This window comes from Salvelinus sp. IW2-2015, linkage group LG22 (genome assembly GCF_002910315.2).
Source record: "Salvelinus sp. IW2-2015 linkage group LG22, ASM291031v2, whole genome shotgun sequence".
In the NCBI taxonomy this organism is placed as follows: domain Eukaryota; kingdom Metazoa; phylum Chordata; class Actinopteri; order Salmoniformes; family Salmonidae; genus Salvelinus; species Salvelinus sp. IW2-2015.
The window spans coordinates 13,922,159-13,943,760 of record NC_036862.1 but is presented as its reverse complement, the minus strand read 5'-3'; the positions used below and the strand labels follow the sequence as shown (position 1 = coordinate 13,943,760).

General features: G+C 44.5%; 1 protein-coding gene across 1 annotated transcript; it reads left to right on the top strand.

The window, feature by feature from the left end:
- The first annotated feature begins 1,495 nt into the window (after positions 1-1,495).
- On the top strand, positions 1,496-17,389 carry LOC111949508 (SUMO-activating enzyme subunit 1). The gene is made up of 9 exons (XM_023966744.2): positions 1,496-1,694; positions 1,922-2,033; positions 2,435-2,608; positions 11,973-12,118; positions 12,223-12,325; positions 12,428-12,533; positions 14,210-14,354; positions 16,160-16,229; positions 16,953-17,389. The coding sequence occupies exons 1-9, from the start codon at positions 1,594-1,596 to the stop codon at positions 17,043-17,045; spliced, it is 1,050 nt and encodes a 349-aa protein (XP_023822512.1). The 5' UTR covers positions 1,496-1,593; the 3' UTR covers positions 17,046-17,389.
- The last annotated feature ends 4,213 nt before the right edge of the window (positions 17,390-21,602 follow it).

Here is a 21,602-nt window from a genome sequence, read left to right as displayed (position 1 = left end):
GCCTCTCTGTGTTATTGATGGCTGTTTAACAGTCTGATGGCCTTGTGATCCAAGCTATTTTTCAATTTCTCTCCCAGCTTTGGTGCAGCAGTACTGACCTCGCCTTCTGGATGGTAGTGGGTGAACAGGCAGTGGCTCGGGTGGTTGTTATCCTTGATGATCTTTTTGGCCTTCCTATGACATCGGGTGCTGTAGGTGTCCTGGAGGGCAGGCAGTTTGCCCCTGGTGATGTGTTGTGCAGACCGCACCACCCTCTGGAGAGCCCTGCGGTTGTGGGTGGTGAAATTGCCGTACCAGGCAGTGATACAGCCCGACAGGATGATCTCAATTGTGCATCTATAACTGCAGTATGCTGCAAATACTGCATCTAAAATAACAAGTTTTTTTAACTGCAGTGATTTTGTAGTACAACAGCAGTTCAACTGCAGGACACTGCAGTTATTCTTTAATTACTGTGTCCAAAATACTACAGTCGACTGCAGTTACTGCACTTTTACTGCAGTTTCAAAACAGCAATATTTTTTGTAAGGGTGACGGATCCTAAGAGGATCCCTGTGAGTAGGACGAGGTTAATAGATTGCCAGCAGCATACCACCCTGCATACCACTGCTGGCTTGCTTCTGAAGCTAAGCAGGGTTGGTCCTGGTCAGTCCCTGGATGGGAGACCAGGTGCTGCTGGAAGTGGTGTTGGAGGGCCAGTAGGAGGCACTCTTTCCTCTGGTCTAAACAAAGATCCCAATGCCCCAGGGCAGTGATTGGGGACACTGCTCTGTGTAGGGTGCCGTCTTTCGGATGGGACGTTAAACGGGTGTCCTGACTCTCTGAGGTCATTAAAGATCCCATGGCACTTATCGTAAGAGTAGGGGTGTTAACCCCGGTGTCCTGGCTAAATTCCCAATCTGGCCCTCAACCATCACGGTCACCTAATAATCCCCAGTTTACAATTGGCTCATTCATCCCCCTCCTCTCCCCTGTAACTATTCCCCAGGTTGTTGCTGCAAATGAGAACGTGTTCTCAGTCAACTTACCTGGTAAAATAACGGTAAAATAAAAATAAAAAATAGAGAGTGATAGGAATAACGTGCTTTGGTAAGGTTGGTTTTTTGGCATACATGGCCATGGTGGTCAACTGTACCGCAGGAATGGAATGGAAATCACAGAGGATAGATGTTGTGGTGGCAGCTGCAGAGAAGTACTTGGGTGTCCAAGATTTTACTGCAGAAGAGTTACAAGGTGTTTTGAACGACAGTGTCCCGTACTCCCAGGCTGCTGGCCAGGTGCAGGATCAGATAGGACCAAAGTAGTGGAATAGTGATGATGTTTTAATGGGTGTAGGGTTAGTTGGTAGGATAATTTTTTCATAAAGTGTAATGAATCGATACTACAGCATAGTAGGCTGATACACAGCCAATACAGTAGATGGCGGCATGCACCTAGAACATTTGTTTGCGGACCGCCATAATACCAAAAAAGAAGAAGATAACGTCATCTTCCAGCGTCCGTTCAAATCAGCGATAGCGGTACCCTACCCGAATTTGAAAAGGGGCATATTAATCCCATTACTGTTAAACTAGACAAATAAACCAGTTTGAGATGATAGACATGATTGAGAAGGAGGATTCTATCATTAGCGAGGAAGAAGCTGCTCAGTATGACCGGCAGATCCGACTATGGGGTCTGGATGCACAAAAGAGGTAGCTATTAGCTAACCATCTAGCTAGCTTGAATCAGATCTGTTCGCTCTGGGTTAAAATGGGGTCCCACAGCAAGAATGGATTGGAAAACACTGAAAATGTTGATGTTTACATAATTTATCAATCTGCACGAGGCATGCATATTTTGTCTTTAAGGCTTTCTACCCATTATTGTATGATGGCGCCACATAGCTAATTAAGGTTTTTGCCATCTGCTTCTGTTTCAGACTGCGGGGGTCTCGTGTGCTCCTGGTGGGGCTCAGGGGCCTGGGGGCTGAGGTGGCCAAAAATCTAATCCTGGCTGGAGTGAAGGGGCTGACCATGCTGGACCACGAACTGGTATAGACCACCAACACAAAGAGGGGGGGGGGGGGGGGTTGTAACAGAGTTAGGTCAGAACAGGTAACCTAAAGTAGCAGGTGTAAAATAAACACCTGAAACTAGATCCACTATATACTGGTCTTGTCGAGAAGGAAAAAACTGTTGGGGGAGGTACTCTTTTGCACTGTCCAACCAATCCAGTAAATGTGGAGGAGGAGTTCAGATGGAGTTTTGCCTTGTTAACATCTAATAGCGGAAGTAGTGTCACAGGCTCTTTCCGTTCTTGGGGACTCGGCAGAGGCTAGGTGAGAGGGAACCTTCCCAAGTAGGATAATGGTTGGATAAACACTGAGAAAAGTGCAAGACAGTAGAAATTAATGCTWAAAATTGCTAACTATGTCTGTTCCCTTGCTTCCCAGGTGACGGAGGAGTCATGCCGAGCCCAGTTCCTGATTCCAGTGAGTAATCAGGGCCAGAATCGAGCCCAGGCCTCCCTGGAGCGGGCCCAGTACCTCAACCCCATGGTAGAGGTGAAGGCAGACACAGACAGGGTGGAGACCAAACCAGACGAATTCTTCCTACAATTTGAGGCAGTGAGTACGGTAGTGCAGGACCGGCCTATTATCAAGATTACTTTTGTGCATAATTTTTTGTTACCTTAAATGGCCACTAGGTGTTGCATTTACACCATACTTCTTACCACATGTTGCTCTGGGCAAATCAAATKAWTTTTTTTTTGTCACATACACATATTTAGCAGATGTTATTGCGTGTGTAGCGAATGCTTGTGTTCCTAGCTCCAACCGGGCAGTAGTATCTAACAATTCACAATAATACACAAATCTAAAAGTAAAATAATGGAATTAAAAAATATATAAATATTAGGATGAGCAATTTCAGAGTGGCGTTGATTAAATACAGTGGAATAGAATACAGTATATACATATGAGATGAGTAAAGCAGTATGTACACATTATTAGAGTGACTAGTGTTCCATTATTCAAGTGGCAAGTGATTTTATGTATATAGGGCAGCAGCCTCTAAGGTGCAGGGTTGAGTAGCCGGGTTGTACCCGCCTAGTGATGGCTATTTAACAGTCTGATGGCCTTGAGATAGAAGCTGTTTTTCAGTCTCTCGGTCCCAGCTTTGATGCACCTGTACTGACCTCGCCTTCTGGATGGTAGTGGGGTGAACAGGCAGTGGTTCGGGTGGTTGATGTCCTTGATGCTCTTTTTGGTACTTCCTGTGACATCGGGTGCTGTAGGTGTCCTGGAGGGCAGGCAGTGTGCCCCCAGTGATGCGTTAGGCAGACCGTACCACACTCTGCAGCAGACCAATGCTAGTATAGCACCTGTTTTGCACATATGTTTTTTTCCCTTATTATTTTCTGCAGATAAATGAAGCCCTTTATCTGCTTCCCCAGACTCAGATGAACTCATGGACTTCATCAACTGTTATGTCTCTGCATCCAATATGAAGGAAGTTCGAGGTAGTTTCATGAGCCAATGCTAACTAGCATTAGCATTACCTCCTCCCTAGCATGCTAGCAGTTACCACAGACTTCCAGTAATTGTGCTAATGCTATTTAGCAACTTCCTTCAAACATAAAAATGGTATCCACAAGTTAATCTGAATGGAAGTAGATAAACGGCTTCATAATATGATGCATATAAGTATAATTTATACACTGACAGAGTGAGGGAATTGACAGGTGCCAGTAGGGGAAAATAATATCATAAACATTAAAGACCCTCGAGTTTGGAGATAAATGCATTTATCTAACTTGTGTCTGTACGGCTAACAAGTAGAAACTTAGCTTTCCTGTGGCGTTTGGTTCCAGACACACTGCAAAGCAAGCTGTCTGAAGTGCTCTGCTCTGAATCATGTAGTGGGGCGGGGGTTTGAAGAGACTCATCAGATGCTCAGGGATTTTCAAAGCGCAAACAAGCCGCTTCACCAGTCTGACTGTGGTGGAGAAACGGCGGAAGCGTCCCGGGGGGAGTGCTAATGGAAGTTCAGGAGGAGGGGGAGGCGGAGTGGGCTGTGCCTTAGACTGGAAGACTCTTTTATCTGCTAGCTACGGATCTGTCTTGTCTGTGTGGTGTAGCACTGGGAAACTGGAACTGGTTAAAATTTGCTGGAATACATGACAAGGGGCTGCTCTTTTTAGTCACTGTGTTTTGGACTGAGGGATTGATATGTCTGGATTATAACTTTGATCCCGAGAGAGTGTTTGCAGGTGTTTTTGTCTTATAGAGATCATTTGAGGCAACAATTCACACCCACAACAAACAAACTCACTCTCTCGTTTACTTCACTCAGCATACTGGTATACTCTCCCAATTCTCACTCATGTARTCTCATTGAGTCAATCATAACCACTCATTCTCTGCATGTCTGTCACTTCACTGCTCCCTTCACCTCCTACTAGACCCATTCTCCGTTAGGTTCCATTGTACAGATAAGCTATATACCCCCCCCCCCCTTTCCTCGCTTCCTTCTTTTCACTCTCTCCCTCACCTCTCAAACAATCCAGCTCAGTGTCCCTCTTCACAAAGCCCTTGCCGGAGGCCATCGGGAGGAGGCGCCCGAGCTGCACGCCTCCTTCAAAGGGTGGGAGGCTCTGTGGACAGACAGTACGGCTGGCCAGGCTGTTAAAAAGCCCTGTCCCCTCCGGTCTGCCAGTGCCAGCAATCTCAGTTCCCACTGCCAATCCACTCTAATGAACTACACCAGCAGCAGTAGCCCAACATGTCCATCCAGGGTCTCTCTCAGTGTTTGTTGCCAGTGCCACAGCAGAGGGCTTGCCTTTTTGTAGCTGGCAACTAAAGCCAATAGGACTTCCATAGTAGTCTGTAAGGGTTTCCCTTCCCCCATAAGACCTCCTTCCTATCGAGGTGTGGTTTAAGGAAGATTTCCGGTACATTTTTCAATCATCAAGCATGCACCCAGCATTGATGATTAGTCTATCAATCTTCAAATCAAATTTTATTGGTCACATACACATGGTTAACAGATGTTATTGGTCACATACACATGGTTAACAGATGTTATTGGTCACATACACATGGTTAGCAGATGTTATTGGTCACATACACATGGTTAACAGATGTTATTGGTCACATACACATGGTTAGCAGATGTTATTGGTCACATACACATGGTTAGCAGATGTTATTGTGAGTGTAGTGAAATGCTTATGCTTCTAGATCCGACAGTGCAGCAGTATCTAACAGGTAATATCTAACAAAACCTAATATCTAACAAATTCCACAACAAAACCTAATATCTAACAAATTCCACAACAAAACCTAATATCTAACAAATTCCACAACAAAACNCTAATATCTAACAAATTCCACAACAAAACCTAATATCTAACAAATTCCACAACAAAACCTAATATCTAACAAATTCCACAACAAAACCTAATATCAAACAAATTCCACAACAAAACCTAATATCTAACAAATTCCACCACAAAACCTAATACACACAATCTAGTAAAGGAATGGGATAAGAATATATAAGTATAAAATATATGGATGAGCAGTGACAGAGCGTCTAAGATGCAATAGATGGTAAAGAATAGATGGTGAAGGATACAGTATATACATATGAGATGAGTAATGCGAGATATGTAAACATTTTTGAAGGGGCATTATTAAAGTGACTAGTCTGTAGGTAGGCAGCCGCCTCTCTGTGCTAGTGGTGGCTGTTTAACTATCTGATGACCTTGAGATTGAAAAACAGCTTCTATCTGTCTGTCCCAGCTTTGATGCACCTGTACTGACCTCGCCTTCTGGATGGAAGCTGGGTGAACAGGTAGTGGCTTGGGTGGTTGTTGTCCTTGATTATCTTTTTTGCCTTCCTCTGACATCGGGTGTTGTCAGTGATGCATTGTGCAGACCGCACCACCATCTGGAGAGACCTGCGGTTGTGGGCGGTGCAGTTGCCGTACCAGGCGGTGATACAGCCCGACAGGATGCTCTCAATTGTGCACCTGTAAAAGTTAGTGAGGGTTTTTGTTGACAAGCCACATTTTTTCAGCCTCCTGAGGTTGAAGAGGCGCTGTTGTGCCTTCTTCACCACACTGTCTGTGTGCGTGGAGCATTTCAGTTTGTCGGTGATATGTACACAGAGGAACTTAAAACTTTCCAACTTCTCCACTGCTGTCCCGTCGACGTGGATGGGGGGCTGCTCCCTTTGCTGTTTCCTGAAGTCCACAATCATTTCTTTTGTTTTGCTGACATTGAGTGAGAGGTTATTTTCCTGACACCACAGTCCGAGGGCCCTCACCACCTCCCTGTAGGCTGTCTTGTCGTTGTTGGTAATCAAGCCTACCACTGTAGTGTCGTCTGCAAACTTGTTGATTTGAGTTTGAGGCATGCATGTCCACGCAGTCGTGGGTGAACAGGGAGTACAGGAGAGGGCTGAGAACGCACCCTTGTGGGGCCCCAGTGTTGAGGATCAGCGGAGTGGAGGTGTTGTTTCCTACCTTCACCACCTGGGGCGGCCCGTCAGGAAGTCCAGTTGCACAGGTTAGGGTCGAGACCCAGGGTCTTAATGATGAGTTTGGAGGGTACTATGGTGTTGAATGCTGAGCTGTAGTCAATGAACAGCATTCGTACATAGGTATTCCTCTTGTCCAGATGGGTTAGTGCAGTATGATGGCGATTGCATCGTCTGTGGACATATTGGGGCGGTAAGCAAATTGGAGTMGGTCTAGGGTGACGGGTAGGGTGGAGGTGACATGATCCTTGACTAGTCTCTCAAAGCACTTCATGATGACAGTCATTTATTTCAGTTACTTTAGCTGTCTTGGGAACAGGAACAATGGTGGCCATCTTGAAGTATGTGGGGACAGCAGACTGGATAGGGATTGATTGAATATGTCCATAAACACACCAGCCAGCTCGTCTGCGTATGCTCTGAGGACGCGCCTAGGGTTGCCGTCTGGGCCGGCAGCCTTGTGAGGTTTAACACGTTTAAATGTTTTAGTCACGTCGGCCGAGGAGGAAAGCCCACAGTCTTTGGTAGCGGGCCTGTCGGTGGCACTGTATTGTCCTCAAAGCGCGCAAAGAAGTTGTTTAATTTGTCTGGGAGCTAGACGTCGACGGGGCTGGTTTTCTTTTTGTTAACCGTGATTGTCTGTAGACCCTCGTGTTTGAGCCYTTGAATTGCGACTCCACTTTGTCTCCGTACTGACGCTTTGCTTGGTTGATTGCCTTACGGAGGGAATAACTACACTGTTTGTATTCGGCCATGTTTCCAGTCGCCTTGCCATGATTTAAATGCGGTGGTATGTGCTTTCAGTTTTGCGCGAATGCTGCCATCAATCCACTGTTTCTGGTTAGGGAAGGTTTTAATTGTCCGATTGGTCAGACCAGCGTTGGATAGACCTAAGCACGAGCGCTTCCTGTTTTAGTTTCTGCCTATAGGAGGGGAGCAACAAGATGGAGTCATGGTCAGATTTGCCAAAAGGAGGGCGAAGGGGGGCCTTGTATGCATCGCGGAGTAGCAGTGGTCGAGTGTGTTACTCGCTCGTGTACTGCAATCGATATGCTGATAGAATTTTATGTAGCCTTTTTCTCAGATTAGCTTTGTTAATCCCAGCTACAATACATGCAGCCTCAGAATATATGGTTTCCAGTTTGCATAAAGTCCAGTGCAGTTCCTTGATGACCGTCTTGGTATCCGCATGCAGGGGGATATACACTGCTGTGACGATAACCAAGGAGAGTTCTCTTGGGAGATAATACGGTCGGCCGCCTTAATAATTGTGTGGAATTATAGGTCAGGTGAACAAAAGGACTTGAGTTATTGTATGTTGTTACAATTACACCATGAGTTGTTAATCATGAAACATACACCCCTCCCTTCTTCTTCCCAGAGAGATGTTTGTTCCTGTCGGCGRGATGCACTGAATATCCCATTGGCTGTACGGACTCCGACAGCATGTCCCCAGCTAGCCATGTCTCCGTGAAACAGAGTATGTTACAATCCCGGATATCTCTTTAGAAAGCAACTCTTGCCCTAATTTCGTCGACTTTGTTAACTAGGGACTGGACATGAGCGCGTAATATACTCGGAAGCGGTGGGTGGTGTGCGCGCATCCGAAGCCTCACTAGAAGACCGCTCCAGCACCCTCTCCTCCGGCGGTGTTGTTTTGGGTCAGCCTCTAGAATCAGTTCAAATGACCTGGGAGGTGCAGACAAAGGATCCGCTTTGGGAAAGTCGTATTCCTGGTCGTAGTGCTGGTAAGTTGACGTCTCTCTGATATCCAATAGTTCTTCCCGGTTGTATGTAATAACACTTAAGGTTTTCTGGGCTTACAATGTAATAAATAATACATATWWAAAAAAAATACTGCACAGTTTCTGAAGGACTTGAAGCGAAGTTGCCATCTCTATCAGCGCCATCTTGCGTTAGATGAGGGCATWAGCTGAGGGCACAGCAATTTAAAACAACTTCAAACATACAGTCACACGTCATTAAGCTGCCCTTGGAAAAACACTGGCGCGTGTAGTCAACTCGATGCTGGCACCTCCCAACATTGTGGTACTTTGTGTTCTGGGAGGGAACGGCGTGTACCACTCACCCATGTCAGCGATGCCACAGACAGATGCCCGTCAGCTGCCAGACAGCCCCTTATCTCTAGCCAAGTGTGGAGTGTGCTGGGTTTGGTCTGAAGGATAAGATGGACCCAGCCCAAGGGTCAGTTGTTTATTAAGGCTCATTTTCTTTTCCCCACCCTGTTCAGATAAAACAAACTGGCCAAAACAAACTAGTTGATTCTTTGACTGAATAACAGATTTTGTTTACTTTAACATGGTTTGTGTCAGAAGGACGGGGTGTCTGTTGTAGAAGCTGGTGGGTGTGTTGTTCAAGGAGGTTAACTAAAGGAGTAGGTTGTTTAAGAATGGCTATGGTGGAATCTATCCAAAAGGTGTATGTGTGCGTGTAAATGCAGAGTTAGGCCTACTTGCTCATCATCAAGTACTTTGTCATCACATTCCCTGCAAGGTCTCTCAATGAACATGTACACTGTATAATTGGAATTGGAAAGCAGCCGCYGTCATCCCCCTCTTCAAAGGGGGAGACACTCTAGACCCAAACTGCTACAGACCTATATCTATCCTACCCTGCCTTCGAAAGCCAAGTTAACAAACAGATCACCGACCATTTCCCACCGTACCTTCTCCGCTATGCAATCTGGCTTCCAAGCTGGTCATGGGTGAACCTCAGCCACGCTCAAGGTCCTAAACGATATCATAACTGCCATCGATAAGAGACAATACTGTGCAGCCGTATTCATTGACCTGGCCAAGGCTTTCGACTCTGTCAATCACCACATTCTTATCGGCAGACRAAACAGCCTTGGTTTCTCAAATGACTTCCTTGCCTGGTTCACCAACTACTTCTCTGATAGAGTTCAGTGTGTCAAATCTGACAGCCTGTTGTCCGGACCTCTGGCAGTCTCTATGGGGGTGCCACAGGGTTCGACTCTCCGGCCGACTCTTCTCTGTATACATCAATGATGTTGCTCTTGCTGCTGGTGATTCTCTGATCCACCTCTACGAAGATGACTCCATTCTGTATACTTCTGGCCCTTCTTTGGACACTGTGCTAACTAACCTCCAGACGAGCTTCAATGCCATACAACTCTCCTTCCGTGGCCTCCAACTGCTCTTAAATGCAAGTAAAACTAAATGCTTGCTCTTCAACCGATCGCTGCCTGCACCTGCCCGCCCGTCCAGCATCACTACTCTGGATGGTTCTGACCTAGAATATGTGGACAACTACAAATACCTAGGTGTCTGGTTAGACTGTAAACTCTCCTTCCAGARTCACATTAAGCATCTACAATCCAAAATTAAATCTAGAATCGGCTTCCTATTTCGCAACAAAGCATCCTTCACTCATGCTGCCAACAAGCCCTCGTAAAACTGACTATCCTACCGATCCTCGACTTCGGCGATGTCATTTACAAAATAGCCTCCAACACTCTACTCGGCAAATTGGATACAGTCTATCACAGTGCCAACCGTTTTGTCACCAAAGCCCCATATACTACCCACCACTGCGACCTGTATGCTCTCGTTGGCAGGCCCTCGCTTCATACTCGTCGCCAAACCCACTGACTCCAGGTCATCTACAAGTCTTTACTAGGTAAAGCCCCGCCTTATCTCAGTTCTCTGGTCACCATAGCAGCACCCACCCGCAGCACGCGCTCCAGCAGGTATATTTCACTGATCACCCCCAAAGCCAATTCCTCCTTTGGCCGCCTCTCCTTCCAGTTCTCTGCTGCCAATGACTGGAACAAACTGCAAAAATCGCTGAAGCTGGAGACTCTTATCTCCTTCACTAACTTCAAGCACCAGCTGTCAGAGCAGCTCACAGATCATTGCACCTGTACATAGCCCATCTGTAAATAGCCCATCCAACTACCTCATCCCCATACTTTATTTATTTATTTTTCTCCTTTGCACCCCAGTATCTCTACTTGCACATTCATCTTCTGCACATCTGTCACTCCAGTGTTTAATTGCTATATCGTAATTACCTCGCCACAATGGCCTATTTTATTGCTCCTTATCTTACCTCATTTGCACACACTGTATATATACTTTTTTTCCTACTGTATTATTGACTGTATGTTTGTTTATTCCATGTGTAACTGTGTTGTTGTATGTGTCGAACTGCTTTGCTTTATCTTGGCCAGGTCGCAGTTGTAAATGAGAACTTGTTCTCAACTAGCCTACCTGGTTAAATAAAGGTTAAATAAATTCAAACAAATTTGTGGACACCCCTTCAAATTAGTGGATGCAGCTATTTCAGCCACACCTGTTGCTGACAGGTATATCAAATTGAGCAAACAACTATGCAATCTCTATAGACAAACTTTAGCAGTGGAATGGCCTTCCTGAAGAGCTCAGTGACTTTCAACTTTCACCGTCATAGGATGCCACCTTTCCAACAAGTCAGTTCGACGGCTCAGCCGTGAAGTGGTAGGCCACACAAGCTCACAGAATGTGACCGCTGAAGCGCATTGCGCGTAAAAACGTCTGTCCTCAGTTGCAACACTCTACCSAGTTCCAAACTGCCTCTGGAAGCAATGTTAGCACGAGAACTGTGCTTGGGAGCTTCATGAAGTGGGTTTCCATGGCCGAGCAGACACACACACACGCCTAAGATCACCATTCGCAGTGCCAAGCGTCGGCTGGAGTGGTGTAAAGCTCGCCGCCATTGGACTTTGGAGCAGTGGAAATGCGTTCTCTGGAGTGATGAATCGCTGACAAATCTGGGTTTGGCAGATGCCAGGAGAACGCTACCTGCCCCAATGCATAGTACCTACTGTAAAGTTTGGTGGAGGAGGAATAATGGTCTAGGGCTGTTTTTCATGGTTCGGGCTAGGCCCCTTAGTTCCAGTGAAGGGAAATCTTAAAGCTACAGCATACAATGACATTCTAGTCGATTCTGTGCTTCCAATTTTTTTGCCAATAGTTTGGGGAAGACCCTTTCCTGTTTCAGCATGACAATGCCCCCTTGCACAAAGCMAGGTCCATACAGAAATGGTTTGTTGAGATCGGCGTGGAAGAACTTGACAGGCCTGCACAGAGCCCTGACCCCATCAAACACTTTTGGGATGAATTGGAACTCTGAATATGAGCCAGGCCTAATCGCCCAACATCAGTGCCCGACCTGGATAATGCTCTTGTGGCTGGAGTCCCCGCAGCAATATTCCAGCATCTAGTAGAAAGCCTTCCCAGAAGAGTGGATGCTGTTATGACAGCAAAGGGGATCCAACTCCATATTAATGCCCATGATTTTGGAATGAGATGTTTGACGAGCAGGTGTCCAGATACRTTTGGTCATGTAGTGTAGATAGGAGATGGGAGTTGTAGTTTTAGCTGCTCTCTCTGACTTTGTCCTGCCCTCCCTTGTTCCTCTCAGGTGTGTCTGACCGGCTGCTCCAGAGATCTGATGGTACGCGTGGACCAACTCTGTGTCCAGCACAACATCAAGGTCTTCTGTGGCGACGTCTTCGGTTACCACGGATACATGTTCTCCGACCTTGGCCAGGAGCACAACTATGTTGAGTGAGTGTTGTGTGTGTGATTGTCGTGTGTCTAATTTACTTGTCTTGATTATTCACCAGTTATACTTATGCTCATCTGTCCCTTGTTTTGATGCCCCCGTCCAGGGAGAAGCCCAAAGTAGTCAAGCCCAAAGCAGAGGATTCCAATGATGGACCTGAGGCCAAAAAAACTAAGATTGACCCCAATGAGACCACCATGATCAAAAAGGTGAGCGTTGTATAATAATATATAAATTAGAGTTATCCTCCTCCACATCTAATGATGTCATGTTCCTTTCCCTTTGGCGCTCTCTCTATCCCAACTGAACAGACGGCCTGCTTCTGCTCCTTGAAACTGGCTCTGGAAGTGGATTGGACCAATGAGAAGGCCAAGAGCAGCCTGAAGCACACCCCCGTGGACTACTTCCTGCTACACGGTACCTGCGCCTCAATAATTCCACAAAGCCATTGGATATAAATATATATCTGATAAAAGAGAGTTAGATCACTAATTGCRTGCCATCACGTCTTTTTTCTTCTGCCATACATAACAGTGAAGCTATAGATTGATGCCCTCTACACGTGAGCGTCTGCAGCTCCAATGATATCGCCCACCACCATAGCCCCCCTTCCTGTTTTGGTTGTTGTAGCATTGCACCCTGTTCCTTCTAGTCTGATTTGGTCCCTTAATAGCCTTCACCTGGTTTCATAGACCTTCTTAACATGGCTCTGTTTCCATCACAGGCTCTCCATGGCCAGTCGTGTGTGACTTTAGAACAGAGAAACAAACAGCTAGCCACCACCCACGACACTTCACCCACAAGGCTGCGTACTCGAGCCCCTGTTGTTGGCTAATATTAAAATAACAGCCGGAAAGGAAAGAAGCTGTTCATTTGTTTGTTTTTGTCGTTTTCAGAGGTGTCTTACAGCATTTGGGTTTCTATAATTATGTCTAGACGTAGTGGTATCTCTCGACTGAGCTGCTCTTGAGGAAGTGGTGCTTCCTCTGTTACAGCTCCTCTGGGGGTCAGGGGTGGGGGGTTAGCTTACTGTATGCAACCATAACACCTCTGGAGGAATGGAAGGCAGCACAGGCGTGGGGGGCACAGGACTGTGTTCCATCAACTTTGATTTAGTCAATGTAATTTGAATGTGTTGTTTTTGGTTCATCCCTGTTTGAATCTAATCAAGAATGTTCCAGACTACTCTCTTAAGACAATGTTTACTTTGCACAGATGTCTTTGTACACTTACATATTGTGCCAGGTTGAGATAATTCAATGGGTGAGAGAATATTTAGTTGAGGGTGATGATTCATGTGATGGTGATTTATGCATTTATTTTATTTTTTTGCGAGCGTGCGAGGTGTCATTCTAGTGGAAATAGCCGTGGGCGTACTGGGCTCCATGATGTGTTTGATGGACAGCTAAAGAGAGGAAGTTCTGACACCTGTTTTAACACTGAGGGGGTGAGTAGAGCTGCCAGGCTTAAAGGGGGGTTTAGAATCTAAAACGTCTCCGTTGCAACGGTACGTCCATCTCTCCCCTTTTTATTATTTCCCTTTTAGTAATATTCCGACTCCAAACCACATCCTGCTCATATTGACACATCTGCCCACGGTCTCACACAGGATGGGTGTAGTACTAGTGGCGCGTGCTGACAGGACAAGGACATGAGTCATAGATGTCTGATCACGGCCCTGTCAAACTGATCAAAAACTGCTCTTCATTCAAAGCCATTATCAGATGAAGAGTTTTGTTGGCGCAACACTTGTGGTGCGTTGATTGCCACTGTCAATCGTCTGTGGTACAACACAGATAAAGATCTGATTGCACACTGTTTCCACAAGATGATCAGTATGTAATTGGAAGTATTTCCATTTTTCTGTACTTTTTTTTTTGCCAGCCAGTGTCATTCCAGCAAGTGATAGAATCACAACTCCACCAACATTTCCTTAGTAACATATTCTGTGTCGTATGGAAACGTAGCTCAGTATATGAAGCAATGTAACCCATAAAATCAGAGCTTCCTCTGTGTGTCTTCTATGGTTTCCAGCACTTCTCCACCACTCGTTCTATTGTTCTCTCCGTTTGTTCCTCTCTTCTTTCCCACAGTACTGCTGAAGTTCCGTACAGACAAAGGTCGCGACCCCCACCCAGAAAGCTTTGAGGCAGATGCCATGCTCCTGAGACAGATCCGGGATGATGTCCTGGAGGCCATGGGGCTGAGTAGCGAGCTGCTACCTCACGACTTCGTCAGGTGACTGGCTCAATTCAACCCAGATTTCACCAGATGGTGCATCACTTGACAGCCGTTCACATATTAAGCTGGACTGTTAGTAATACAGTGCATTCGGAAAGTATTCAGACCCCTTGACTATTTCCACATTTAGTTATGTTACAGCCTTATTCTAAAATGGAATAAATCAATCTACACACAATACTCCATAATGACAAAGCAACAAAAAAAAAATTTTTTGCAAGTGTATTAAAAATAAAAACCTTCAATATAACATTTACATAAGTATTCAGACCCTTTACTCAGTACTTTGTACCATTGGCAGCAATTTCAGCCTGGAGTCTTCTTGGGTATGATGCTACAAGCTTGGCACACCTGTATTTGGGGAGTTTCCCCCATTCTTCTCTGCAGATCCTCTCAAGCTCTGTCAGGTTGGATGAGGAGCATTGCTGCACAGTTATTTTTGGGTCTCTAGAGATGTTCAAACGGGTTCAAGTCCGGGCTCTGGCTGGGCCACTCAAGGACATTCAGAGACTTATCCCAAAGCCACTCCTGCGTGGTCTTGGCTGTGTGCTTAGGGTCATTGTCCTCTTAGAAGGTGAACCTTCACCCCAGTCTGTGGACCTGAGCGCTCTGGAGCAGGTTTTAATCAAGGATCTCTCTGTACTTTGCTCTGTTAATCTTTCCCTTGATCCTGACTAGTTTCCCAGTCCCTGCTGCTGAAAAACATCCCCACAGCATGATGCTGCCACCACCATGCTTCACCGTAGGGATGGTGCAAGGTTTCTCCAGATGTGGGCTTGGCATTCAGGCCAAAGAGTTCAATCTTGGTTTCATCAGACCAGAGAATCTTGTTTCTCATGGTCTGAGTCCTTTAGGTGCCTTTTGGAAAACTCCAAGCGGGTTGTCATGTGCCTTTTACTGAGGAGTGGCTTCCGTCTGGCCACTACCTAAAGGCCTGATTTGGTGGAGTGCTGCAGAGATGGTTGTCCTTCTGGCAGTTTCTCCCATCTCCACAGAGGAACTCTCGAGCTCTGTCAGAATGACCATCGGGTTCTTGGTCACCTCCCTGACAAGGCCCTTCTCCCGATTGCTCAGTTTGGCCGGGCGGCCAGCTCTAGGAAGAGTCTTGGTGTTCCAAACTTCTTCCATTTAAGAATGATGGAGGCCACTGTGTTCTTGGGACCTTCAATGCTGCAGAAATGTTTTGGTACCCTTCTTCCAGATCTGCACTCGACACAATCCTGTCTCTCAGAGCTCTACGGACAATTCTTCGACATCAATGGCTTGGTTTTTGCTCTGACGTGCACTTTCAACTGTGAGACCTTATATAGACAGGTGTGTGCCTTTCCAAATCATGTCCAATCAATTGAATTTACCACAGGTGGASTCCAKTCAAGTTGTAGAAACATCTCAAGGATGGTCAATGGAAACTTGATGCACCTGAGCTCAATTTCGAGTCTCATAGCAAAGGGTCTGAATACTTTTGTAAATAAGGTTTTATTTTTTATAAATTGTTTTCTCTTTTTCATTATGGGGTATTGTGTGTAGTTTGATGAGGGGGGGYAAAACTATTTATTCCATTTCAGAATAATAATGTGGAAAAAGTCAAGGGGTCTGAATACTTTCCGAATGCACCGTAGGTTTGTAGGGGTTTTTCCAGTGATGGTAGTTATTAGATGTATCAAAGATCATCTGTAACTGGCTGCTCCATTCTGAGCTATTTCAGTTTTTCCAGAGGTAAGACAATTGTTAATTTATCCTTATGAACTGGAGAGTTTGTTTCTGTTGGTGACACTCACGTTGTTGTTTTGGGTTGTCATCAGCTACTGCTTCTCTGAGATGGCCCCTGTGTGTGCTGTGGTGGGAGGAGTGCTGGGACAGGAGGTTGTCAAGGTTGGTTGTCAGTTTTTATTTTTATTTTTTAAACTTTTCTTTCGTTTCTGTGACTTTAAATCATTCTTACTTTACTGTCCATCCTGGCTCTAAACTAGTGTCAACCACCACACTTCACAGACTGTCTGCACCACAGTTACTGTTGTGCAGCTTTCACTGGGGAGAAAGGTGCCATGTTATATTTTGGGGAGGTAGAAAGCTGAACACTTGACAGCAGGCCGCTCCACTTGAGTCTGGGTCCAATCCAGAAATACCCACTGATATGTTTCAGTCCTGTGGGGCTTTTGGGGAGATTGAGGCAGATGGTATGGCTGTTTTGGATATGACCTGAGTATTGAACAATAAGGGAAGTGTCACAGTCCTACCTATGTTTGAGAGTTGAGGGAGCCAGGTGAGAAGAGGTAACGTCAGTCAGTACAGACYACAACCCTCTCAGCAGGATGATGGCACTGCGCCAGGCTGTCTGTCTCCACGATATGATGTAGTGATGAAACGGCTTGCAACCGGCCCGACATCTCACTGGGTGAAGTCAAGCGATCACACAACGGACAGTGCACCCGACGCTCACGCAATGGAGCGGACACTAGAAGACACCACATGTATGGAAAGCTGGTGAAGCTCCCACAGCAAAGCTATCCTTATCTATGGTGGGCTTAGTTTGAGAGATGGTCAGGTTGTGAGTGTGTGTTGTTGGCTGGTATTAGCATCTGTTTGTTTCTACAGGCTCTTTCCCAGAGAGACACACCGCACAAGAACTTCTTCTTCTTTGACGGTATGAAGGGCAGCGGGGTGGTGGACTACTTTGGCCCAAAGTGATCGACCATATTCCCACCAGAGGAGGGAGTGATGTGTGCATGGTACATTAAGGCCTACACTCACATACACAATAAGTTTTGTCATTCTTTTTTCCAGTCAGACTATTTATCAATGTGTAACCATTCACCTCCAGCTGAACGTTCAACGAGTGTTTCAACAGGCGAAAAGGATTTGTCGTTATACACGTTCTCCTTTTATACCTACGCACACAACACATAGATGGTTTTTGCAGCACACCTTCTGGAATTTCTATTTTCTTGTTTGCTATTGTCAGACTGTCCGTTTTATGTTTCTAGCAGAGGTATTTTTACATTTTGTAATAAAAATATTGTGAACAAAATGTTTAGCCTTTGATGGGTTATTTGGAAATGAAAAGTAGTGACATTTTGAATGACTCAATGGTTGTCTAGCAGTGGATCATATATGTTCCAATGAGTGGATATATGGCCGCATGTGGGTGAAAGAYCAGGTATCAGTTCCCTGTAGCAGCAAAATACAGGGATTTTTCKAGGTGCTTCCAAGACATGCCAAACAGGCCTATCATGAGTATCATAATTTCCTCTTCAGTCARCAAAACAGGGGATCTCTCCCTCCATCAGCATTAGGTGGTTGGACCTGTAGAATTGGTCTGTAGGTATGTATATAGAGGGAGTGGGAACACCCTAGACTGAGTGTATGTACAGTACCAGTGAAAAGTTTGAACACACCTACTCATTCAAGGGTTTTTCTTTATTTTTACTATTTTCTACATTGTGGAATAATAGTGAAGACATCAAAACTATGAAATAACAGATATGGAATCAAATCAAATTGTATTTGTCACATGTGCTGAATGCATTACTGTGAAATGCTTACAAGCCCTTAACCAACAATGCAGTTCAAGAAATAGTTAAGAAAATATTTACTAAATAAAGTATCATGTAGTAACCAAACGTTTTAAATCAAAATATATTTGAGATTCTTCAAAGCCACCCTTTGCCCTGATGACAGCTTTGCACACTGTTGACATTCTCTCAACCAGCTTCATGAGGTKGTCACCTGAAATGCATTTCAATTAACAGGTATGCCTTGTTAAATGTTAATTTGTGGAATTTCTTTCCTTCTTAATGTGTTTGAGCCAAGCAGTTGTGTTGTGACAAGTTAGGGTTGTTATACAGAAGATAGCCCTATTTGGTAAAAGACCCAAGTCCATATTATGGCAAGAACAGCTCAAATAAGCAGAGAAACAACAGTCCATTAGATGAAGGTCTTAAAGTGATAAAGAAAAACCCTTAAATGAGTAGGTGTGTCAACTTGTTTGACTGGTACTGTACATCAGATAAATTAGTGGTGAGCTTTTGACATTGACACGTGACTGACTTCTCATTTACTGGTTCCCCGTATGGAGTCGAACTCACAACCTCAAGCGCCATGRTCCACCAACTGAGCCACATGGGACATCTCTAGGTATGCTGAACGTGGCACTGTTTTCTTGGCTGTGTAGACTACTATTCATTGCATTTAACGACCTTGCGAGAAATGACAACCTGTATGGTGAAACGTCAATGTAAATTATGCTTCTTCCCCAAAAAGTATTTTTGTCCTTGACCATAAAACTACATGCAGAGAAGTCTTTTCAAGCCAGAGGCACAAAACAGCATGAAATTCCACATAGTTTATCATGTTTGTTTGAGTATCTGTTTGTGATGTATTGAAGAGAGAACGGGGAGGGGAAAAGCACCTTGGTGGAAAATAAATGTATTGTTTTTCGCCTGCAGTGGGGATTCATGAAAAGGAAAACAGCCAGAGCCTTGAAATGAAACCATGGCTGATTAAGCCCCATAAGGAGTCACTGCTCTTTTCCAAGGATTAGGAAAATGCAGGATTAATTACTGACATCGCTTTAAGCACCTCCTTTTAATTAAAGCAAATCTCTTATCTCCTCTCCCTGACCCCCCCCCCTCCCCATCCCCACTCTCAAAAAAAGCTACCCCCTCCAGCACTGTGGTGTGGTCATTCATTTTGTAAAGACCCCCGACTGAGCAGCAAAGATCCAAGCGGTCATCCCAGACACCAATCACAATGGGGACCTCATTCTGCCACTGACACGGAAGGATTCAATTGGTTCATATGTGGCACAAAGTGCAGGTGAGGTCCTCTGGTCCAGATGTTGTCTGTTGACTCATTCCAACACGTCTTGACTGCGTGTTCAACGGGGGGGGGGGGTCTTATTCATTATAAGTAGGTGTCATTCTTCTTGTTTTGGAAACAATGTGCAATCTAGGCCGTGTTTAGAACTATGAGAACAACAAAGCCTTCCAGAATAGAGAGGACATTGCCTACAGTACAACAATCTCCAAACATTCCCACATAATATCATTAGCAGCCAACATCAGAGCATTACACAAGTACATGTTTTTAAGCTTGCCTTACTGTGTAGTTACTCAAGATGTCTCTGTGTTCATGTTATCTGGTAATCCCCGACATGTTCTCCATGTAGTGTTTCTGTTTGTCACGCCCCTCCAGTCCAGACCACCACACTGACCATCACACGCTAGCCACAGTTGAATCACAGTCCCCCATTCATCCACCACAAGGAATCAGGTGACTGACTACAAAGACTCATTGATGTGATAAGATCTTACCAGTATAATAGAGTAGCAGAAACAGGAGACCAGTAAAAGAACATAACCTGAGATTGTTCTTTAATCCAGGGCCATGAGGATAAAGTACTTGTGAACCAACAAAAGTAATTGTATTATATTAACATTGCGCTGCAAAGGTTCACTATATTTATCACAGACAATCATATCATTCTATTAGAATCTTTATTTTAAAGGTTAAACGCAGCCCTTTTTATCTCGATATCAAATCACTTCTGGGTAACAATTAAGTACCTTACTCTAATTATTTTCAATTAAAATGGTCAGAAAGAAACAAATCACATCTTAGCAAAGAGCAATTTCTCAAGGAAATGTTTTGCTAGGACTGTCTGGGAGTGTTCTGAGTCGGGAGGGGACAACTGAAAACTAGGTGTTATTGGCAAGCAGGTTTGGAACAATTTTTCTTATTGATCTATTAACTAATTAACCGTCTGGTGATGTCACCTGGCAGGCAAAATATCCATTACACCAAAACAGGCAGACATTTCGGGCGGCCTTTTTAAACAGCTCTTAAACTAGAAGGGCGTTATCATAATTTTCGCAATTTCTGAGTATTATTCCAACCTCATAGTGTGGAAATATACATAAAACACAGAAAAATCACATTTTTGACTGCACTGGGCCTTTAATAAAAATCATAACCTCTGATAATCTTACTCAAAAATACATGTCAGAACAAGTGAATAGATTTCAAATCTTTATTGTAAAAAAGGAAAAAATCTGTACAAAAAATTCATGTAGAAAGTTCATAATACAAAAAAAGAGTCAAAAATAGCACATTTTCACTGCATGAAACAGATTGAGATTACAAACAAATGCAGAGCTACTTTACAGTACCTTCAGTAGCGCCGTCCCTCTGTGAGGGAGTGCATTGGAGAACGGAACCACAAGAAGTCACATAGTCGCCACAGGAAGTGGACCACGCCACAGCACACACCACAGGATGTCATGAGCCAGTCAGGAAATTAACTACACATGCTCAGAACGCTATGGGGACGCCCAGTCACTCACAGAAAAAAAGTGGTTGGGTATTCTCACAGGTTCTTTGCGTACAAGTATAATTCCACTGCAAAAAGGGGCTCTTAAAAAAAAAAAGCCCTGAACTGAAAACAAAGTAGACTGCAGTAATGTTAAGGCCATAAGTGATACAGTATGGCAACACACAGAAAATAGGATGATCACAGTTGTATCCATCAGAACGTCTATTTCAGGTTTACATGGCAAGTTGGGACTGTGTTAACCTCTTGGGTTCAAGGTTAAACTGCTGGCTACAGTGAAGGCTCAGTTTCTCCCACTGACATGCAAACGTTCTCAACCGATTTCCATCACTACATTGCTTGTTGTTGTGACCTCTTTCTAGACATTTAGACCAACTTTGTTCCCCATTGTAATGCTTTGGAATGATAGTGAGTAAGTTGGTTTACAGAAATGGTATGTGTTTCTTAAGGCCTGCTTTCCTGGACGCTTTGAAATAAAACTTTATGTACAAACTGGTTATGAAAAAAGCCATACTACGCCACTTTTAAATGGAATGCCTTGGCAAAGACAGATATCAATGCTCTAACACAGTTGACGGTTCACCCTTCGTGTAACTGGGGATGAACTGACTTGGGTCCAGTTAGTTCAGTCTATTGTCAGATATTTATCTGTCAGCTTTTTCAATCCTCATTTTATTGGTTCTTGGCTTTTAAATACATTTTGAAATCATCTTTTATTAGGAATGAAAAGTAAAAATAACTTAATTTTATCACACATTTTTTCAAAACAAAACAAAATGCTACAAAACGTGGCTACCGTCACGATAAATGAAGGTCTTCAGTTTCTTRTCCCAAACTACAATACATGTATCATACAATTAAGGGCAATTTGATCATCATTTGATCACCTTTAGTAATCATGAAAAGATACAGATCCA

Coding starts and splice junctions, on each gene's coding strand:
- LOC111949508 (XM_023966744.2), top strand. CDS start 1,594: ATGATAGACATGATTGAGAAGGAGGATTCTATCATTAGCGAGGAAGAA. Junction 12,326..12,427: donor AGACCACCATGATCAAAAAG/GTGAGCGTTGTA, acceptor CCAACTGAACAG/ACGGCCTGCTTCTGCTCCTT. Junction 12,534..14,209: donor GGACTACTTCCTGCTACACG/GTACCTGCGCCT, acceptor TCTTTCCCACAG/TACTGCTGAAGTTCCGTACA.